The following is a 17,722-nucleotide window of genomic DNA, read 5'->3' on the forward strand; positions in this document are numbered from 1 at the left end:
GCATACCGTGTTTTCCCACCATGTATAGAATAAGCAGTCATCGAAAATAGAATGTTGGATGAACAAGCCAAAATTCTGATACTATTGCTTTGCATCAAATTTTTTAACAAGCCCTGGTATATAAAATGCAGAATTTGAGCAAGCCTGGATTTTAACAGTGCAAGGGCTTGCAGGCTTGCGTCAATTTCGACAACTGTATAAGACGCACATGAATATTCCAAACAACCAATGTTTGTTGACATTTTAATATTGACAATGACCCCAGATAATTACCCTGGGCCTAAAAAAAAAAAAAATTGTTTGGTTAGGGTTACATCCTTTTCAAAAATAGGTAGGGTAGGTAGGCTTTTTTTTTTTATTTTTTTTTTTATTAGGCTTTATATAAGAATGTCATTTTCATCATTGGAGAATGGTGTTAAAGTTATCTTCTATATAAGCAATTAAGGTTTTAAACTACATATTGAAAAGCAAAAAAAAAAAGAAAAAAAAATTATTATTTTTTTTTAGTTTTTCATTTTTTTTTTTCAAACTGACTATAAAAACGTTAGGGTCGGCGCCTATTCCGTAGGTAGGGTCGGGTAACCCGAACCGAATGTATATTTTTTTTTAGGCCCTGGTATTAAAAACTGACATCAAAGTCAGTGTACCTTACCCCATACCCAAAAACCCAGCTCTAGCTAACCTTAATCCTGCATATTTATACGAATCATTGAAAAAATATGCACCAGTCAATTGTAACCATGGTCACCCACCCCCACCCCAGGTCCAGGGAATAGCTGGGACTTTGACTATCGGTCCTGCCAAGCCCGGGTAAAATCCCAGCCCTGCGGAGACAAACTGCTGGTAAAATCTCCACCAAATGCCCCTGCACCCCAGGGACCCTAGGTAAAGCCCATTCCCTGCTTTTTGGGACGCGAAGACAAAACCACCACATGCACCCGGCACTACCGGGCCACCTGGAAGGTAAAACCATAGCCCATTTCTCTCGGTATCCCCGGTATACCCCCGGACCTGGGGGGCCATGGTTGCAATTGACTGGTGCATTAATTATCATGCCTGAAGCCGTATTCGACTTCATGAAAATTTCATAATTTTTTAAATACCAGCTACTTTCTATCAGATTTATTCATATGCATATATTGTTTAAACCATTTTCTTGCTTTTTTCATATTTTTGGTGTACAAACATTGTTCGTTTTCTTGAAATTCAAATTATCACAAAGCAATTTTTCACTAAGATGAAAATTGTTACTAAGAAGCTAAATGAATACAGCCCCTGATGCAGTTCTTTTAATCAACTGTATCGATTATCATTTAAAAATTTGACCCTTACATGAGTTATATTGTCCGGAGAAGATCAAACGGCAAGCTCACTCTTATATTTAACCCCAAAACTTGGTTTTGTGGGGGAATAGCTGTTTTGTGGGGGCATTTTAAGTATAGGAATAACACTAATTATTAAACAAACTTTTGTCACAGATATCAGTTGTCTAAACTTCTCCATTATACCTAAACTTATTCCTGAGCATTTAAAACAAATAACCATCTGTCATCTTTTATGAAAATAACAGAACAGACAGTTAATTTAATATTATGTATAAATATATTCTTATCACGTGTCTAAACATATAAAATAGTAACTTATTACACATATAAAAGGGTCTGAAGCTATACTAACTACAGATAAATAAAATAATTATTATAATTTTGTTCACATTAAAGCAGTGATGAAAACAATATGACTTTTTTACATTAAGTTGTATTATAAACAATTGAATATATATGTATTAATAAAAAATGAAAATTGAAAATGTACAACAAACGCTACTTTCATTCATTTACAAATATTCATTATTTTGTTCTAAGGAGATTAGTCATTTATTCCTAAAACTTAAATACAGATGGATTATTAACTAAGAAATAACGTTTGATATATATACATAGTTGAAAACAATATCTACGAATACATATGAAGTGATATTCATCCTCTATATCATTACAACATTAACATTAACGTTCATAAATACGAGGTATGTTATTACGTGGGTATCATCCTTTTGCATTCTGAACAGCTGAACAGAAATCCTCGATTTAAAACAGTAAATCCAAATATATTTCATAGACAAAAGTGGTTGTTACAACTCTATACATATCCAAAACAGAATCAATATGATTTATATTTCCATACAAGATTCTTGTTGCTAGATATAAGTTATTCTACGTTAACATATGCTTATTAATGAATAACAATTACAATCATTGTCGTTATCAAATACATAATGATATGCAAAAACATAATAATTGAACAGCATTAATTAGCATTGGAAACACAGTTACTATAACCTAAAATAAATATCAGTCATCCAGCGGTTACACACATATTTCGTTATTACTGTTATGAATTTTGAACCAATTAATTACATGGTTTCCAGTGGTTTATAGAGACTTCAGTGAAATAAAATTGATATTTTACTGTTTCACCATTTAAAATCAAACGTCAGTGCAATTTCGAAATGATATTACGTGCGCATACAAATTGGCTCGTTGTTTTGAAAAAGTGTACTTTAATGACTTTTTCCAATTTTAGTCATCCAATAAAAAAAAATTGTTTCAATGTAAGATATATATTTCATCTACTGAACTTAAAAAGTGAATATTTCACGAGTGGCATAGCTCTTTGGTGCTGAGACTCGGTGAAATATATTAGGATCATTCACTGAAACAAACAATTATCCTCTATATATTTAAAGTCTTACATATCAATTGATATACAAGGGATAACTTTCTTGTTCTCCTTAGGCCTAAAAAAAAAATACATTTGGTTCGGGTTACCCGACCCTACCTACGGAATAGGCGCCGACCCTACCGTTTTAAAAGTCAGTTTGAAAAAAAAAGAAAAAAAAAAAAAAAAAAAAAAAAAAAAATGACACTCACAAAATACGCCCATCAATAATTTCTTGGATTCTTAATCTGTCAAAGTCAGAAAAGGCTCCCGAAAATCGTGTCTATAGATATAGACGATTAATCCCAAATCATGCCCAAAGACGATCAACGTGTTCGGGATTTGAAAAACAACATTCATGTAAAAATCGTCTCCAAGAGATGATTCATCCTTAATTGTACCCAAGAGACAATCAGTGTGTACTTGGCAAAGCATTTATACCGGCAAACATTCTTGGTAAAGATTTTATAGCTACAAACATTTTCAGCAAGTTTTGTGAAGGTCAGATGAGAATTGTTCAAGTTAGAGAGTAGACAAAGCTTAAATGGCAAGGGCAGTAATCCTGAAGTGCTTCGGGGCATTTGGCTGATTATCATACTTGACCGATTTATTTTACCAACAAATATTTTCAGCAAGTTTGGTGAAGATCAGATGATAACTGTTTAAATTAGACAGTGGACAAAGCAAAAATGGCAAATTTTGACCAATTCAAGGGCCATAATCCTGAAGAGCCTGGCTGGTTATAGAACTTTGCCAAGAATATATACCAACAAACATTTATAGTAGCAAGTTTGGTGAAATTCGGATAAAAACTGTTCAAGTTTGAGAGTAGACAAAGCTAAAATGGCCAATTTTGATAAATTCAGGGGGCCATAACTCTGGAGTGCCTAAAGCGATTAGGCTGGTTATCGAACTTGACCTAGATATTTCACCAACAAACACTTTCATGAAGTTTGGTGGAAATTGGATGAGAAATGTTCAAGTTAGAGAGCGGACAAAGCTAAAATGGACAATTTTGACAAATTCAGGGGGCCATAACTCTGGAGTGCCTAAAGCGATTTGGCTGGTTATTGAACTTGACCGAGATATTTCACCAACAAACACTTTCATGACGTTTGGTGGAAATTGGATGAGAAATGATCAAGTTAGAGAGCGGACAAAGCTAAAATGGCCAATTTTGACAAATTCAGGGGGCCATAACTCTGGAGTGCCTAAAGCGATTTGGCTGGTTATCGAACTTGACCTAGATATTTCACCAACAAACACTTTCATGAAGTTTGGTGGAAATTGGATGAGAAATGTTCAAGTTAGAGAGCGGACAACATTGTGGAGACGCCCGCCCGCCCGCCCGCCCCCCCGCCCGCCATGGGTGTTCCCATAATACGGCCATCGTAAGATGGGCGTATAAAAAGCCTACCTACCCTACCTATTTTAAAAAAGGATGTAACCCTAACCAAACAATTTTTTTTTTAGGCCTTATACAGTAGCATATCATGTGTTTATTTTAACTTGTAGCAATAGTTTGCAATTTTTTAAACCTATGTACATTACCCTAAGGGCCTAAAGAAATACATTTGGTTCGGGTGTCACAACCTTACCTATGAAATAGGTGGCAACCCATAATGTTTTATAGTCAGTTGGTAAAAACAAATGAAAAACAAATTAAAAACTGAAAAAATTAATATTTATTTTAGTTAAGTGTGTTTTAATTTGTAGTTTAAAACCTTTAATGCTTTAAATAGAAGGAAACTTGAACACCATTCTCCAATGATGAACATAACGTTCTTATATATAGCCTAATAAAACAAGAGGCCCAAAAGGGCATATGCTCTACTGGCATGGCTTTTGTGGTCATATCAATCCAGAGCATGTATGCATGGGTAAAAGGCAACAGACATATGGTTTATGTTTTGTGTTTGGCTTACCTGAAAACGTAGCACGTTCAACATCTGAGCCCAGAAAGTATTGTAAGCAGATTAGTTCCATGAACTATTTTAATATGTGCCAAGTAAAAGTCATCTGACAAAAATAAAATGCTTTCAAAACTGTACTCATAGTAAAAATTTCTGTAGTTTTAAAAGTTAAAAAAAGTTGGTCAAAAGGTCAAAGTCAAGGGCATCCTAGGACAACATTGATCAATTTGAACAAACATTCACAATCAATTGTGCTGAGATGGATCCACGAACACACAAAAAGATTTTTAAACCTTTCCAGATTTATGTTTACCAAACCTGTGAACCCTGGGTGTGGCCAGTAATGACACCAGGTGCATAACTTAAACATTCACAACCAATTTTGTTAAGATGAATGCAGAACTTAAAGCTAAAAAATGGCCTTTGGGCTTTCAACAAGAACAAGGCAGAGTAATTCACAAAATCAGCTGCAGAAGCAAAAAGCAAATTGTCTCTCAAAATCCTAGACTTGCAAATTGTCTCCCTTAACTCTAGACTTGAATTTACATGTACATGTAAACTTGGCTAAAAATAGAATTCGCTCATGCAGACCTGGCTAAAAATAAAGAGCATTTCTTTAAAACTTTCATGGCCCATAATCTAGGCATTCATGGGCGGATCTTGCTGGTTTTCGAAAGGAACCGAGCTCTAATGGATATCTAGATACTGTACAAGTTTCATTGAGATACAATAAAAACTGAAGACTGTATCGTGTTCACAACCAATTGTTTACAACCAATTGTTTACACAATAGCATTTTTTTATACTATCAAGGGCCATAATCTAGGCATGCATGAGCGGATCTGGCAGGTTTTCGAAAGGAACCCAGCTCTAATGGATATCTAAATACTGTACAAGTTTCATCGAGATACAATCAAAACTGAAGACTGTATCGTGTTCACAAGCAATTGTTTACAGACGCACGAACGCACGACCGCACGGACGCACGGATGCACATACTACGTACACATTACCATCGCATAAGCTCTTCTGGCCTTTGGCCAGTAGAGCTAAAAAAGAAGAAGAAAAAAACCTGTTTTTTAAAAGGATGTAACCCTAACCAAACCATTTTTTTTGGCATTGAGACTCCATATTTCAACCCCATATTTCACATCCATAATTTCATATTAAACCGGAACAAAGGTTGACATTATATCTTAAGCTTTAGGACATATTATTTACTAGTGTTGGAAATCGGTTCCAATTTTACTATCGATAATCGGTTCCACTCAAGTAGATGATCGATTATAACCAAATACAATCGATTGTCGCCGATTTCAGGCCCAACCAATCGATTTTCGATCATAATCGATCATCGGAACATCACTATTATTTACATTTACATTATTAATAGGGTATTCAGTCTTAAGAGCTTTATCAATCAAATGCTCTTTGCTTAATGTATAACTTTGAGTATAGTTAATACAGTGCCTTTAAAATTGCTACAATTATCAACTACATTGGTCAACAGTTAATGACATTGAATATTACCACAATAGTCGAAATAAGCACAAGCCTGCAAGCTCAAATTTTGGATTTTATATACCAGGGCTTTTTAAGTACTTTGATGCCAAGCACTACGTCAGAATTCGAATTAGTTCACCCAAAGTCTAATTTCGATAACTGTTACCATAGAAATGTTTTAACATAAATTAGCCTGACATTTTACAATAACTTTGCATGTTCTAGTTACATTGCCATAGAACCTGATGCCATTCATCTTTCGTCACCATAACTTATTAAATCATATAACCATTCATCATGTAACCATAGTGACCAGTGACCATGGTGTGGACATACGTACACAAACAATAAATTACATTTGCCAAATATGCTGAATAATTAATTATATACAAGAAAAAATCACATTGAGGACTAAGTATGCTACATTATATAGGCATAAACAGACCCCCTTTTCAGTGCGAAAAGTTCCAATAGTTCATGTCAAATAGTTATTAAATTTATTTCAGTTAACCTTTATCCATGTCCCAGTTATTCATACATGCATTTTTATGAGTTTTTGTCATTTGAACAACCTTATTATTTTTTTAAATTAATAACATCACTAATGTTGCACAGTTTAAGTTCAGTTATAACAAGAGCTGTCACAGTATGTGACGAATGCTCCCGAATGTGACATTGACCTACGAACAAGGTCAGTACATGAAAAGTTGATCTTGCCTTTACGTGTCAAATACATATGGCAAGTTATTTTAAATTGCCTCTGAACATAAAAAATACCACCCATACTTGACAACCTACACTGTTATGTCCTTATATTCAGAATTCCCTTGTGAATAAACATTAAGTGTATCTTTCACCTTAGAGGTAGGGACAATGGTCTTGCACATGACATGTCATCTTCATAATTATGTGGAACACATGTAGCAAGTTATTTTAAAATCTGTCCATACAAGGGAAAGTTACAGCCCTGACACGACAACCTAAACTCTATGTCCTTATATGCAGCACTCCATTGTGAATAAACACTAAGTGTGACCTTGACCTTTGAGGTAGGGACACAGGTCTTGCACGCGACACGTCGTCTTGGTATGTGGAACACATATGGCAAGTTATTTTAAAATCTGTCCATACAAGGGAAAGTTACAGCCCGGACACAACAACCTATACTCTATGTCCTTATATGCAGCACTCCATTGTGAATAAACACTAAGTGTGACCTTGACCTTTGAGGTAGGGACACGGGTCTTGCACGAGACACGTCGTCTTGGTATGTGGAACACATGTGGCAAGTTATTTTAAAATCTGTCCATACAAGAGAAAGTTACAGCCCGGACACGACAACCTATACTCTATGTCCTTATATGCAGCACTCCATTGTGAATAAACACTAAGTGTGACCTTGACCTTTGAGGTAGGGACACAGGTCTTGCACGCGACACTGTTTGTAAATGAAATAGCTCTATGATTTATTAAACCATTAGCCATACTGGATGCACAGGCTAAATCATATATAAGAAATATGGTGATAGGTGAATGTACATTAAGCCAAATTTAAAGGGGGAGGACACTTAACAAATATTTTGCTATTCCAAGGGTCATAACTCTGGAGTGACCAAGGCTTGTGACATGGCTGGTTATCAAACCTGACCAAGATATTCTGCCCATGCGCATTCTGACCAAATTTGGTGATAAAGTTATTGATCGGACAAGACCAATTTTAGGTAATTTTTATGATTAAAGGATGATAACTCTTGAGTTATGACTCTTGAGAAGAGCAATATGTGTGTTTATTAAACTTGTCCAAGATATTATGCCCATACACATTCTGACCAAATTTGGTGATGATTTAACAAAGGATTCTAAAGTTAATGAGTGGACAACATACTGGACACCACCTGCCCATCTGCCTATCTGCCCACCCATACGCCACAGGTAAAAATATAATAATACCCCGGATTTTTTTTAACGGGCATTAAAAAAGGTTCAAACCCCCAGTGAGTTCTTAAATTAGTGTTCACCGACTGTGCTGAGGCGGTTAACCCAACATTTACCAACTAGAGCTGTCACAGGAGTGAAGAATACCCCCACATGGCCATGGAAACAGGCATGGTAAACTGTATCTTTGAAAAAGGGCCATTACTCCATTAAAACTTAGTGGACAGTAATCAAAGCTAAACATGATCTGTATTTCATGGTGTTGAACATGTGTACCAAACATAATTCAAAACTGTAAACCCTTTCTTTCTATCAATATCCAGAGGAAGAAAATTTCTTCAAATAGTTAATAATATGATCTGGCTGGTGATCAAACTTAGTCATGATATTACCCAATAAACATTGCTACCAAGTTACGTAAAGATTGAATAACAAATATTTCAGTTAGAGAGCGGAAATGGATGTGTGACTCTGCAGGAGTCTTTGGACAACATGATCCTTATATTGGTCTGTCATGACAATTGTCACATATGACATTCAAGAAATCCAGATTTACATCAGGCCTAATAAAAAATATGTCTGTTTCCTATAACCCGACTGACCGTAATTTTTTACCGCCGACCGCAATTTTTTTATGCCAGATTTAGCGATCACTGGCCTATGATGACAACGATAATATAAATAATTTAGTAGTGTCCGAACTCATCGCATAGTTACAAACGTTTCCGGTTTGACAAGTTGAAACAATGGCAAAAAGCTTAATGGCTGTGACATTATACTGCAGGGCTTTCAATTGACCCGAGCTCCCGGGTTTTGACGCATACAGTTGTAGTATGCGTCAGTTTTGACCCGGGATATTTCGGTGTGAGAGTTGGTATCATCTGAAAGGAGCCTCAATGCATGATCTGAATGTTTGTTTAACCCAAAGAGCAATTAACACCCGAAGTGACAAGTGATTATCGATCTGGAATCTGATCGGTAACCATGTCAATTAGCAGCACTCAAACTCAATGACGTAATATTAACTCCCCCCATTATGCAAATTAACGGATACCGCTTTTTCGCTAAGTGCGATGTTTTTGAAAAACAACAATGCTAAGATATATTTTGTTTATTTATTTTAAGTTGTTTTGTTATGTCTTCAATTAATTAAAAAACAATCTTATAAGTTTTTAATGAGTTAACAGAAAAATAAACATTTTTCGTACAACATGGTCTAAAAAGCGCGAGAAACAGGTGCACGCTAACTTCCCGTCAATTTTAATGAAAGTGAAAGGAGAGCTGCGTAGATCGTTGTCAGTGTTATAGTTAAGTTCTATAACAAAACAGTATTGTATGGTTATGGTTATGCCATTTATGAAAAATACAATGTTGCAATATTGGCAACAGGAATGTTGAATGTTTTTGTTTACTTCCGGAAAAAAGATAAACGTGAAAGTGAAACTGAAAGTTAAAGTAAGAAAGATTCCGTTGCAACTAAACATGTGGTTCATATTGGAATTTGACAAGGATGCATTGGGTTACACAACGAAGATGCATTAACTAAATAATACGGTCATCAGAGTCAGAACATATTTTGACACTGGGAATTCTTTAACCACCGTAGTCCAGTCAAGTCCAGAAAACCAAATAAGACCAGGTATTCTATTAAAAGTTATATTGATTATTTTTCATCGTGCTTGAGATTTTTACAGATTGAACAGTGGATCTAATACAGCAGATCTTTTTAAAACACTGGAAATTGTTAAAAAAATTAAGTTGTGGAAACTATTTAATGAAGGTACTGTACGGGGTCTAGTTTTGCTGTTTTACTGTTTAAAAAAGAAAATGGTATTAATTTTTGATCAGTCAGTCTAAGCTTTTTTGATACTGATTATAGTCTATTAAAACATATTTCAGTCCAATCTATCATTTTACAATGTTCGCTGCCGAGTCAGTAGGTAAGGTTTAAGTGTCCAAGCAGTGAACAGCGTAGACCATGGGTCTACACTGGTCCCAACGACCTGTGCAATTCTGACAACGCTCTAAGAGTTAAATGGTTTATTCATTGATTCTAGTCATTTATCATTCGAAGTATTATTTATATATGTTTTGTGGAGATTATTGCCAGTTCTTGCTGTAACAGCATTTTATTTTATAATAGTTGTCATGTACATTTAATTGTAATACAACTTGATATTATTACACAGTCTATCTTATTACACAGTCTATCTTATAATAGTTTGTGCAATAATATCATGTTTATTTACTACAAAAAGTATGCATTTTTAAAGTTTTGTTTAAAATATTTGCCAAAAATAAATTGTCTAAATGTTATTTGATTCACTTTTTCGCTGGGTTATATTTGCAAAATATAAAGATGAACTGCTTCCCTGGTGAACATACTGACAATGCTCAAAATTGCACATAATCTTGCCACCGCTGGGAGTCTAACCCATGGCTTGCCCTTCAAAAAGATGCATTCTACAACTGAAATACATGTACAATGGCTGTCAAGCTAGCAGTTTTAGCTTATTTATGGCAGAACGTTTGAATCTATATATCACACTGAATTCTTTTTAAAATAATTCACCTGAAAAAAACATGAATATTGGATCAATCTGACATTTTAACTTGAACAAGAACTAAAAAAAAAAAAAAAAAAAATCCCTACCTACCGATCTTTTTTTCAGCATGTTACAGGAAACAGACATATTTTTTTTTAGGCCTCAGCAAAAACACCAGAGGTAATGCACTAGTCAGTTGTAACCACGGCCCCCCAGGTCCCGGGGTATACCGGGGATAGCCAGGGAAATGGGCCGTGTTTTTACCTTCTAGGTGGCCCTGCAGTGCCGGGTGAATGCGGTGGTTTTGTCTTTCCCCAAAAGTAGAGGGGAATGAACCTTACCCAGGGTCCCTGGGGTGCGGGGACATTTGGCGGGGATTTTACCAGCAGGCCGTCTCCGCAGGGCAGGGACTTTACCCGGGCTTGGCTGGACCGAAAGTCAAAGTCCCCGCTATTCCCCATCCTGGGGGGGCCGTGGTTACAATTGACTGGTGCATAAACTAATCATCAAATTCTGCATATAGAGTTAACATTGCACTTACATCAGTGACTGTTTGCGTTCGGCGTCAGACAGGGGCGTCTCCGACATGTCACACGAGGGCCACCATCCTGACACACAACCGGATCATTCTGGAACACACAAACATGAACATATTATCATGAAAAACATCATCCAGCAAAAGGTACATATATTAGTATATCCAAACAGGAATGGTAGTTTCTTTTTATACTGAAACACAGGAACAATAAAAATCACAACGAAAACACTGTTGGACAGTAGATAAAAGGAAGTCTGCGAGTCTTATATTCCAGAATTAAGACTCCTAAGTCCTAGATTTTGAAGCTTTAGAGAGTCCATCCAGCTCCTAATTCATTCAAAGAAAAACTGTACATTTAAGTAAGATAATTATACACTTTTAAATGTGCGAATTACGATTTAAAATTAAACCCCTTTTGTTTCAGTACAAATGAAAATTGCTTTAAGTGTGTGCCGTTTTTCGATCAATTTACAAAAATTTCAGGAACAACTGTTTCGACCAATCGAAAATGGTCACGAAACTGGTGTAGATTCAATTCAACACCAACGTAGTGAATACCTTTCACAAAAGTAGTGTTTTATAAAGCAAAGAGAAGTAAGCACAGCATGGTTCTTTTCATTGATTGAGTTCTGCGTTAATAGGGTCAACCCTAATGCACTGGCTCATTTTAACAATCGCCATTAAAGCTGCACTCTCACAAATTGAACTTCCTTGATTTTTTGTCTTGGAACTAGCTAATTTTTGCCAAAATACAAGGAAACCATCGATATAAGACTGCTGACAAAAATTCAGATCGCAGGTTTTCATATTTATGTTCAAAAATTGATGTTTTGTGCATTTCTCTTAAAGCGTTTGTCACTCTTTTAGCCATACATCATTAATTTTTCAAAGGTAAATATGAAGACCTGCAATCTGATCTTTTGTCAGCAGTCATCACTGGTTCTGAGATACTTACGCAAAAATAGGCTCATTCCAAGACAAATCAATTAAAAAAAGTTGTCAAAACGATGAATCTGCGAGAGTGCAGCTTTAAGCCATATTGTACAACAAACTTTACAAAATCACATACTGGAGTATAATATCTGCAGGCTTCATTGACACAATACCGTCAATCAACTAGTTCTCGTCAATCAACTAGTTCTCGTGTTGGAGCCATGTGTTTATGTAAATTGATATCTATAGCATTGATTAATTATGAAATTAAGGCCAGCAGTGACTAGACAATGCAATAAACTCAATCTGCATTTTAAGGCAACTACCACAGGCAACATATGTACAAATTTACATTCATTCTTACACAAATGCATGTTGAGCTTTATGATATGAAAGAACACAGTTTTATTTCAGTACTGAAAGGTTGTTATTAGTAATCAAAGCTAGATGATTCGCAAATAGCAGGAATTAGGAATTAGGAATATTAAACTGTCCGAAAATTTAAGCAATCTTCACTTTGTTGTTGCAAAATGCATAGTGGAGCCTAGGCTAAGATATAATTATCAGACCAAAGTGTTTAAAATCAACTACACAATAATAAAAGTCATTTAGTATAAAACTACACTTCAATTGTTTCTCCATCAATGGGGAAAAAAGATATGACCCTGCAAATGAAGTTCCATTAAGGAAATCTTATGGTGGGGAGGTTACAGTTGAAGAGTCTGCCACTCATTCAAAATGATTTGTTAATTAATCCCCAAAGGAACTATCATCCAGTGGCCTCAGAGCTCAAAGTAATAAAGAACAAATTTATGGTTATGCTTTATTTGCCACAGTTGTACATTACTATAGGCAGTGCTAATATAATCCTAATATTACTCAATATTTCAAGCTCTAATGAAAGTTCAAGTTGTAAAGCTTTGATTTAGCCCAAAATTATTTCCCTTGATGTTATCATTTCGGCAAAAAAACAAATTTATGGTTACGTTTATTTCCCACAGCTGTACATTATTATAGGCAGTGCTTATAATCCTAATACTACCAGAAAGACAGTTCGCATTTTATCGAATGATCTTTCAAGCTCTACTGAAAGGTTTTAATTTTCTGTACACTTATGCACCAGTCAATTGTAAACACGGCCCCCCAGGTCTGGGGAATAGCGGGGACTTTCTGTCCAGCCAAGCTGAGGTAAAATCCCAGCCAAATGCCCCCCGCACTCAAGCACCCCCGCACTCAAGGGACCGGACCCTAGGTAAGGCCCATACCCACTATTTTTGGCGCGAAGGCAAAACCACTGCATTCCTGAAAGGTAAAAACACAGCCAATTTTCCCCCTTCCCCCGGCTATCCCCGGTATACCCCCGGACCTTGGGGGGGACCATGGTTAAAATTGAGTGGTGCATTATTATACTTTTTTATTTTGACCAATAAAGTAAAATGAAATAAACATAATAATGCATTCAAATAATAGTAATAAAATAATGTATTAACCTATATCATGTGCCTTTAAAGAACATAATATAAGCTGCCTTGTTGGGTAAAAAGGAAAGTTCTACAATACAGGAAAAAAATATCCACAAAAATCCAATAATGATTAACAACCTTAACAAAAACAATACCATAAAATATAGTTCACTGGCTACAGGAATATTGACACCCCAAGAGCACATTAATGAAATCATTCGGAACTCCTCGGCCATTTTATCGAAAACAACTTCGGATGTATTTGGACGGTTTACATACTCAAAAAATGGTACGTTTAAGTCCGCTGCAAATAGATCGCTTAGTAATCTTAATTAGTTGTTAAACTTTAGGACTTATCTATTGGGAATCTTAATTATGTTTGCAATAATACACTTCACTGGCAATCAATTTAAAGTGAGAGCAATGAATACAACTCTTAAACATTACATTTAATTAATGATATTATTCAAAAATTTACGGACTACTTCAACTGATGTAACAGCATACATCCGAGGTTGTTTTGTGGAAAAAATGGCCGAGGAGCTCCGAATGTAATGAAATTTGCTCAAGTGAATTATTGCATAAGAACAAAAGAAGTAACTCTCAATGCCTTGTTTACCAAGAAGCAAACAACTGCCAGTTTTGGTGCACCCACACTCGATTGCCAGATCTATAAAAGCTGCACTCGCACAGATTGACAGTTTTGAAAAAAAAAAAATAAGTTTTTGTCTCAGAACCAGATGGTTTTGGTATCAATGCATTCAAATTATTCATATAAGATAACTCACAATAGAACAGAACTCAATTGTTTGGGAAACTGAAGAGAATTTCATTTTTTCTTTAAACGTTAGTAATGCTTTTAGCCATAAAACATCAATGCTTGAACGTAAATATAAAAAAACTGTGATCTGATCTTTTGTCAGCAGGCTTAAATCACTGGTTTGCAGATATTTCCGCAAAAATTGGCTCATTCTAAGACAAAAAACAAATAAAAGTGGTCAAAATGGTGATTCTGTGAGAGTGCAGGTTTAAAATTGCCAGATTAAGCAAAATTGCCTAATTGTATAAGTATCACCACCCTGATTAATACTACATAAGCAAATAACTATTGATACACAGTCTGAATTTCAGTGATAACATGATGGCAAGCATCGAGAAAATGTACATGTCCCATTGAATAAGCTATTGGTTATTCAGATTCTCATGCTCCCATTTACTGACTTCCCCTGACCAGTTGACCAGTAGGCCATAACCAGGACACTGACCACTCAACAAGTGGTCAATGCACACTGTATGACCTGGCCCAGGTCAGTTACACTGGACAAATTACATTAGTACTGGGATTAGGCCAAACTAAATTAATTCTGTAATTGGTAGGTTTGGAGTCTTTAACAGTAAAGAAAAAAAGATTTTCAAATACCAAAATATAGAGGGAAACAACTGCAATAATTAAGCTGAAATAATAGAGAAACAAGTAATTTAGGAAATATTTAGACCTAAATTAGAATTTAGTTTTCTTTGGACCAATTATGCTCTTTCCTGTCTTTTTGCCTTAGGTTCCAGATCACATAGGTGCTTGCAGTACATGCAATATGATAGAGCAAGCTTCCTGTGAATTGGAGAGCATGGCATGGACTATCTGACATAAACATTTTGTTTTAATGTTTTCATCAAAGAGAATGATGGTAAAAAGACCCCTTATCCAACAAAATCAAAAGCTTTGACCCAGAAGACATTTGGAGTGACTTGTTATTTGACACACATACATTGCCAGTTGCTGTATGTGTGGTAAAGGTAGTCCATATAAACAGCTGATTCAGAGTCTTTAACAATTTTTATGTTGATGACTCCATATAAACAGCTGATTCGGTGTCTTTAACAATTTTTATGTTGATGACTCCATATAAACTGCTGATTCGGTGTCTTTAACAATTTTTATGTTGATGACTCCATATAAACAGCTGATTCGGTGTCTTTAACAATTTTTATGTTGATGACTCCATATAAACTGCTGATTCGGTGTCTTTAACAATTTTTATGTTGATGACTCCATATAAACTGCTGATTCGGTGTCTTTGACAATTTTTATGTTGATGATTCCATATAAACAGCCAATTCAGAGTCTTTAACAATTTTTGTTTTGATGACTCGCGTTATGGGAAGCATAATGAATGTCCAAATGTTAAAAGTCCCCTTAAAGCGCATTATTGTGGCTAATGGTAAAAAATAATCCTCCCCTCCCAAAAAATAAAATATTTTTCCCCGTTAACAACCGATCCACCTCTAAAATATAGGGGCAGTAAATGGCCAACAAACAATTGTTTAATGATGGCCTTTAAGTGTATAGTTCCATACATCTTAGAATGGCAATATCTCGGAGATTGGTTTATCTTCTGTCTCTAATGAAAACAGTTTACACACAGTCTTCACAGTTAGATGCACAAATTCCATGATCATAATTGCAGCATGTGTGGTTAGGCTGGTAAGAATCTATTTGAAGATGAACTTTTAAGTCATTCCATTGATTGATAAAAAGATTTCTGGATGTATCAACAATAGGTGAAAACAGCCAGTCCATGAGACTGTCCTACAATAACTGGGATAATTCCCTTTCAGATTTCCTGAGAATCTTATGTATAGCACTAATAAGTTTGTTTTTTCTCAACATACTATGTGAGATTGTTTAAACTGTATTATTAGGTTAGGTTTTGAATTTCAGGATCTGGACACCAAGTGTATAAGCTATACAGCCCTCCAGTTAGACATAAAGCACCCTGCTGCCCTTTTCATTACAGACTATCAGAATTGAAGTTACAACATATACACAATAAGAATTGAACATTGGTCCTTGCAAACGCCCCCCTTGAAGGCTCATTAAATGCGCATCAAAAGTACCCTTTCTGACCTAGCACCCGCCCATTTCAAATCCTGGCTGGAGAACTGTAAATATAACTAATGAGCTTCTCAAAATCTCTCCACATGTGTTATTTTGTTTTCCCTGCATATTGGGTTTGGTTTTTAAATCAGAGCTGGACGAAAAGCATAAAATCTATTTGGCATGGCCTATGTGGAAATTATTCAAGATTGTAGGCCCAAGGCGCACCTTATCCATTGCCCACTGGTTGAGGTGTTAAATTCAATTTGCATTTGCCGCCAAGATCTTTTAATAAATTGCAATTCTGAAGTGTTTTATTATACTTCACACTGAAACTGTTAAATAAACAACGGTGGCATTTTTTACATACAAAAACATGAGTTATCAGATGGTGTTTAAGACAATGTGCAAATTTTGTTTAAACCCCCACCCCTGGAGCAGGGAAATTCTTCAAAATCCTTGGGTTCTGAGGTGTTCCAGGCATCAAAAATTCTTTAAAACCATTTTTTTTCTGGCCGGCTATCTGGTCTGGGGTTCATAAAATATCTTTAATCACTTGCTTACTTAAATAAGTTATTTCCTTATGTAAAGTATTTCTCTGGTCAATGAACTTAAAATCTCGGAAATTGAATATATATACACTTTTATTTTAAACGTTTATACATCTCTTTTAATTTGACGATGGAAGCTTAAAGAAATTGACTTAAGTTAAGTTCAGAAATGACTTAATATGTATTATAATTACAGGCTCTGGAAACGCCAGGCCTTTCAAAATCCTGTCTGTGACTTATCAACAGCTGTTGGGGGTTTGGGGGTGTTGGGGGGGGGGGAAATCCCTAATTGCCTACCAAACCCAGCCCCTCCCCACCCCATTGGGAAAAAAAACATGTACAAGTGCCTTAATCATTTATGTCTACCAGATACCCCTTCCATAAGTATAATCAAACTACAAGAATGGCGAAGCTACCATGCTGCTAAAGTCACTGGGCCTTCCCCGCAATATAATATTGTGGAATCTTTAATTACTGCGGTGGTCAATTTTTTGCATTTATCATGCCTATTCTTTTAAGTTAAGAGAATTTTCTCACTGTAATATTAGAAACACCATTACCATAATTGCTTAGTTGCTATGACAAAACAGAAACACAGTTTACAACAGTTGTTTTTCCTCAAAACGATTCCCATGGCAAGCATAATATGCCTCGAACCATTATTTCATAGACTAAAGCCAAGTCAGTATCGAAGCGTTTTGTCTCAATGCTGTCCTTGACAGCCTTGTAAATGTCTTACAGAGT

At 35.6% G+C, this 17,722-nt stretch overlaps 1 protein-coding gene across 3 annotated transcripts in view; it reads right to left on the reverse strand.

Annotated features, from left to right (window-relative positions):
* Positions 1–17,722, reverse strand: part of LOC128205468 (AF4/FMR2 family member lilli-like) — a 114,130-nt gene that overhangs the window by 83,861 nt on the left and 12,547 nt on the right. For all 3 annotated transcript variants that reach the window (XM_052907122.1, XM_052907123.1, XM_052907121.1), the window contains exon 2: positions 11,160–11,247. In XM_052907122.1, coding sequence (XP_052763082.1) covers positions 11,160–11,206 — 47 coding nt within the window. In that variant the 5' untranslated portion in view covers positions 11,207–11,247. The remainder of the gene's footprint in view (positions 1–11,159; positions 11,248–17,722) is intronic.

The sequence above is a fragment of the Mya arenaria genome, chromosome 10 (genome assembly GCF_026914265.1).
Source record: "Mya arenaria isolate MELC-2E11 chromosome 10, ASM2691426v1".
In the NCBI taxonomy this organism is placed as follows: domain Eukaryota; kingdom Metazoa; phylum Mollusca; class Bivalvia; order Myida; family Myidae; genus Mya; species Mya arenaria.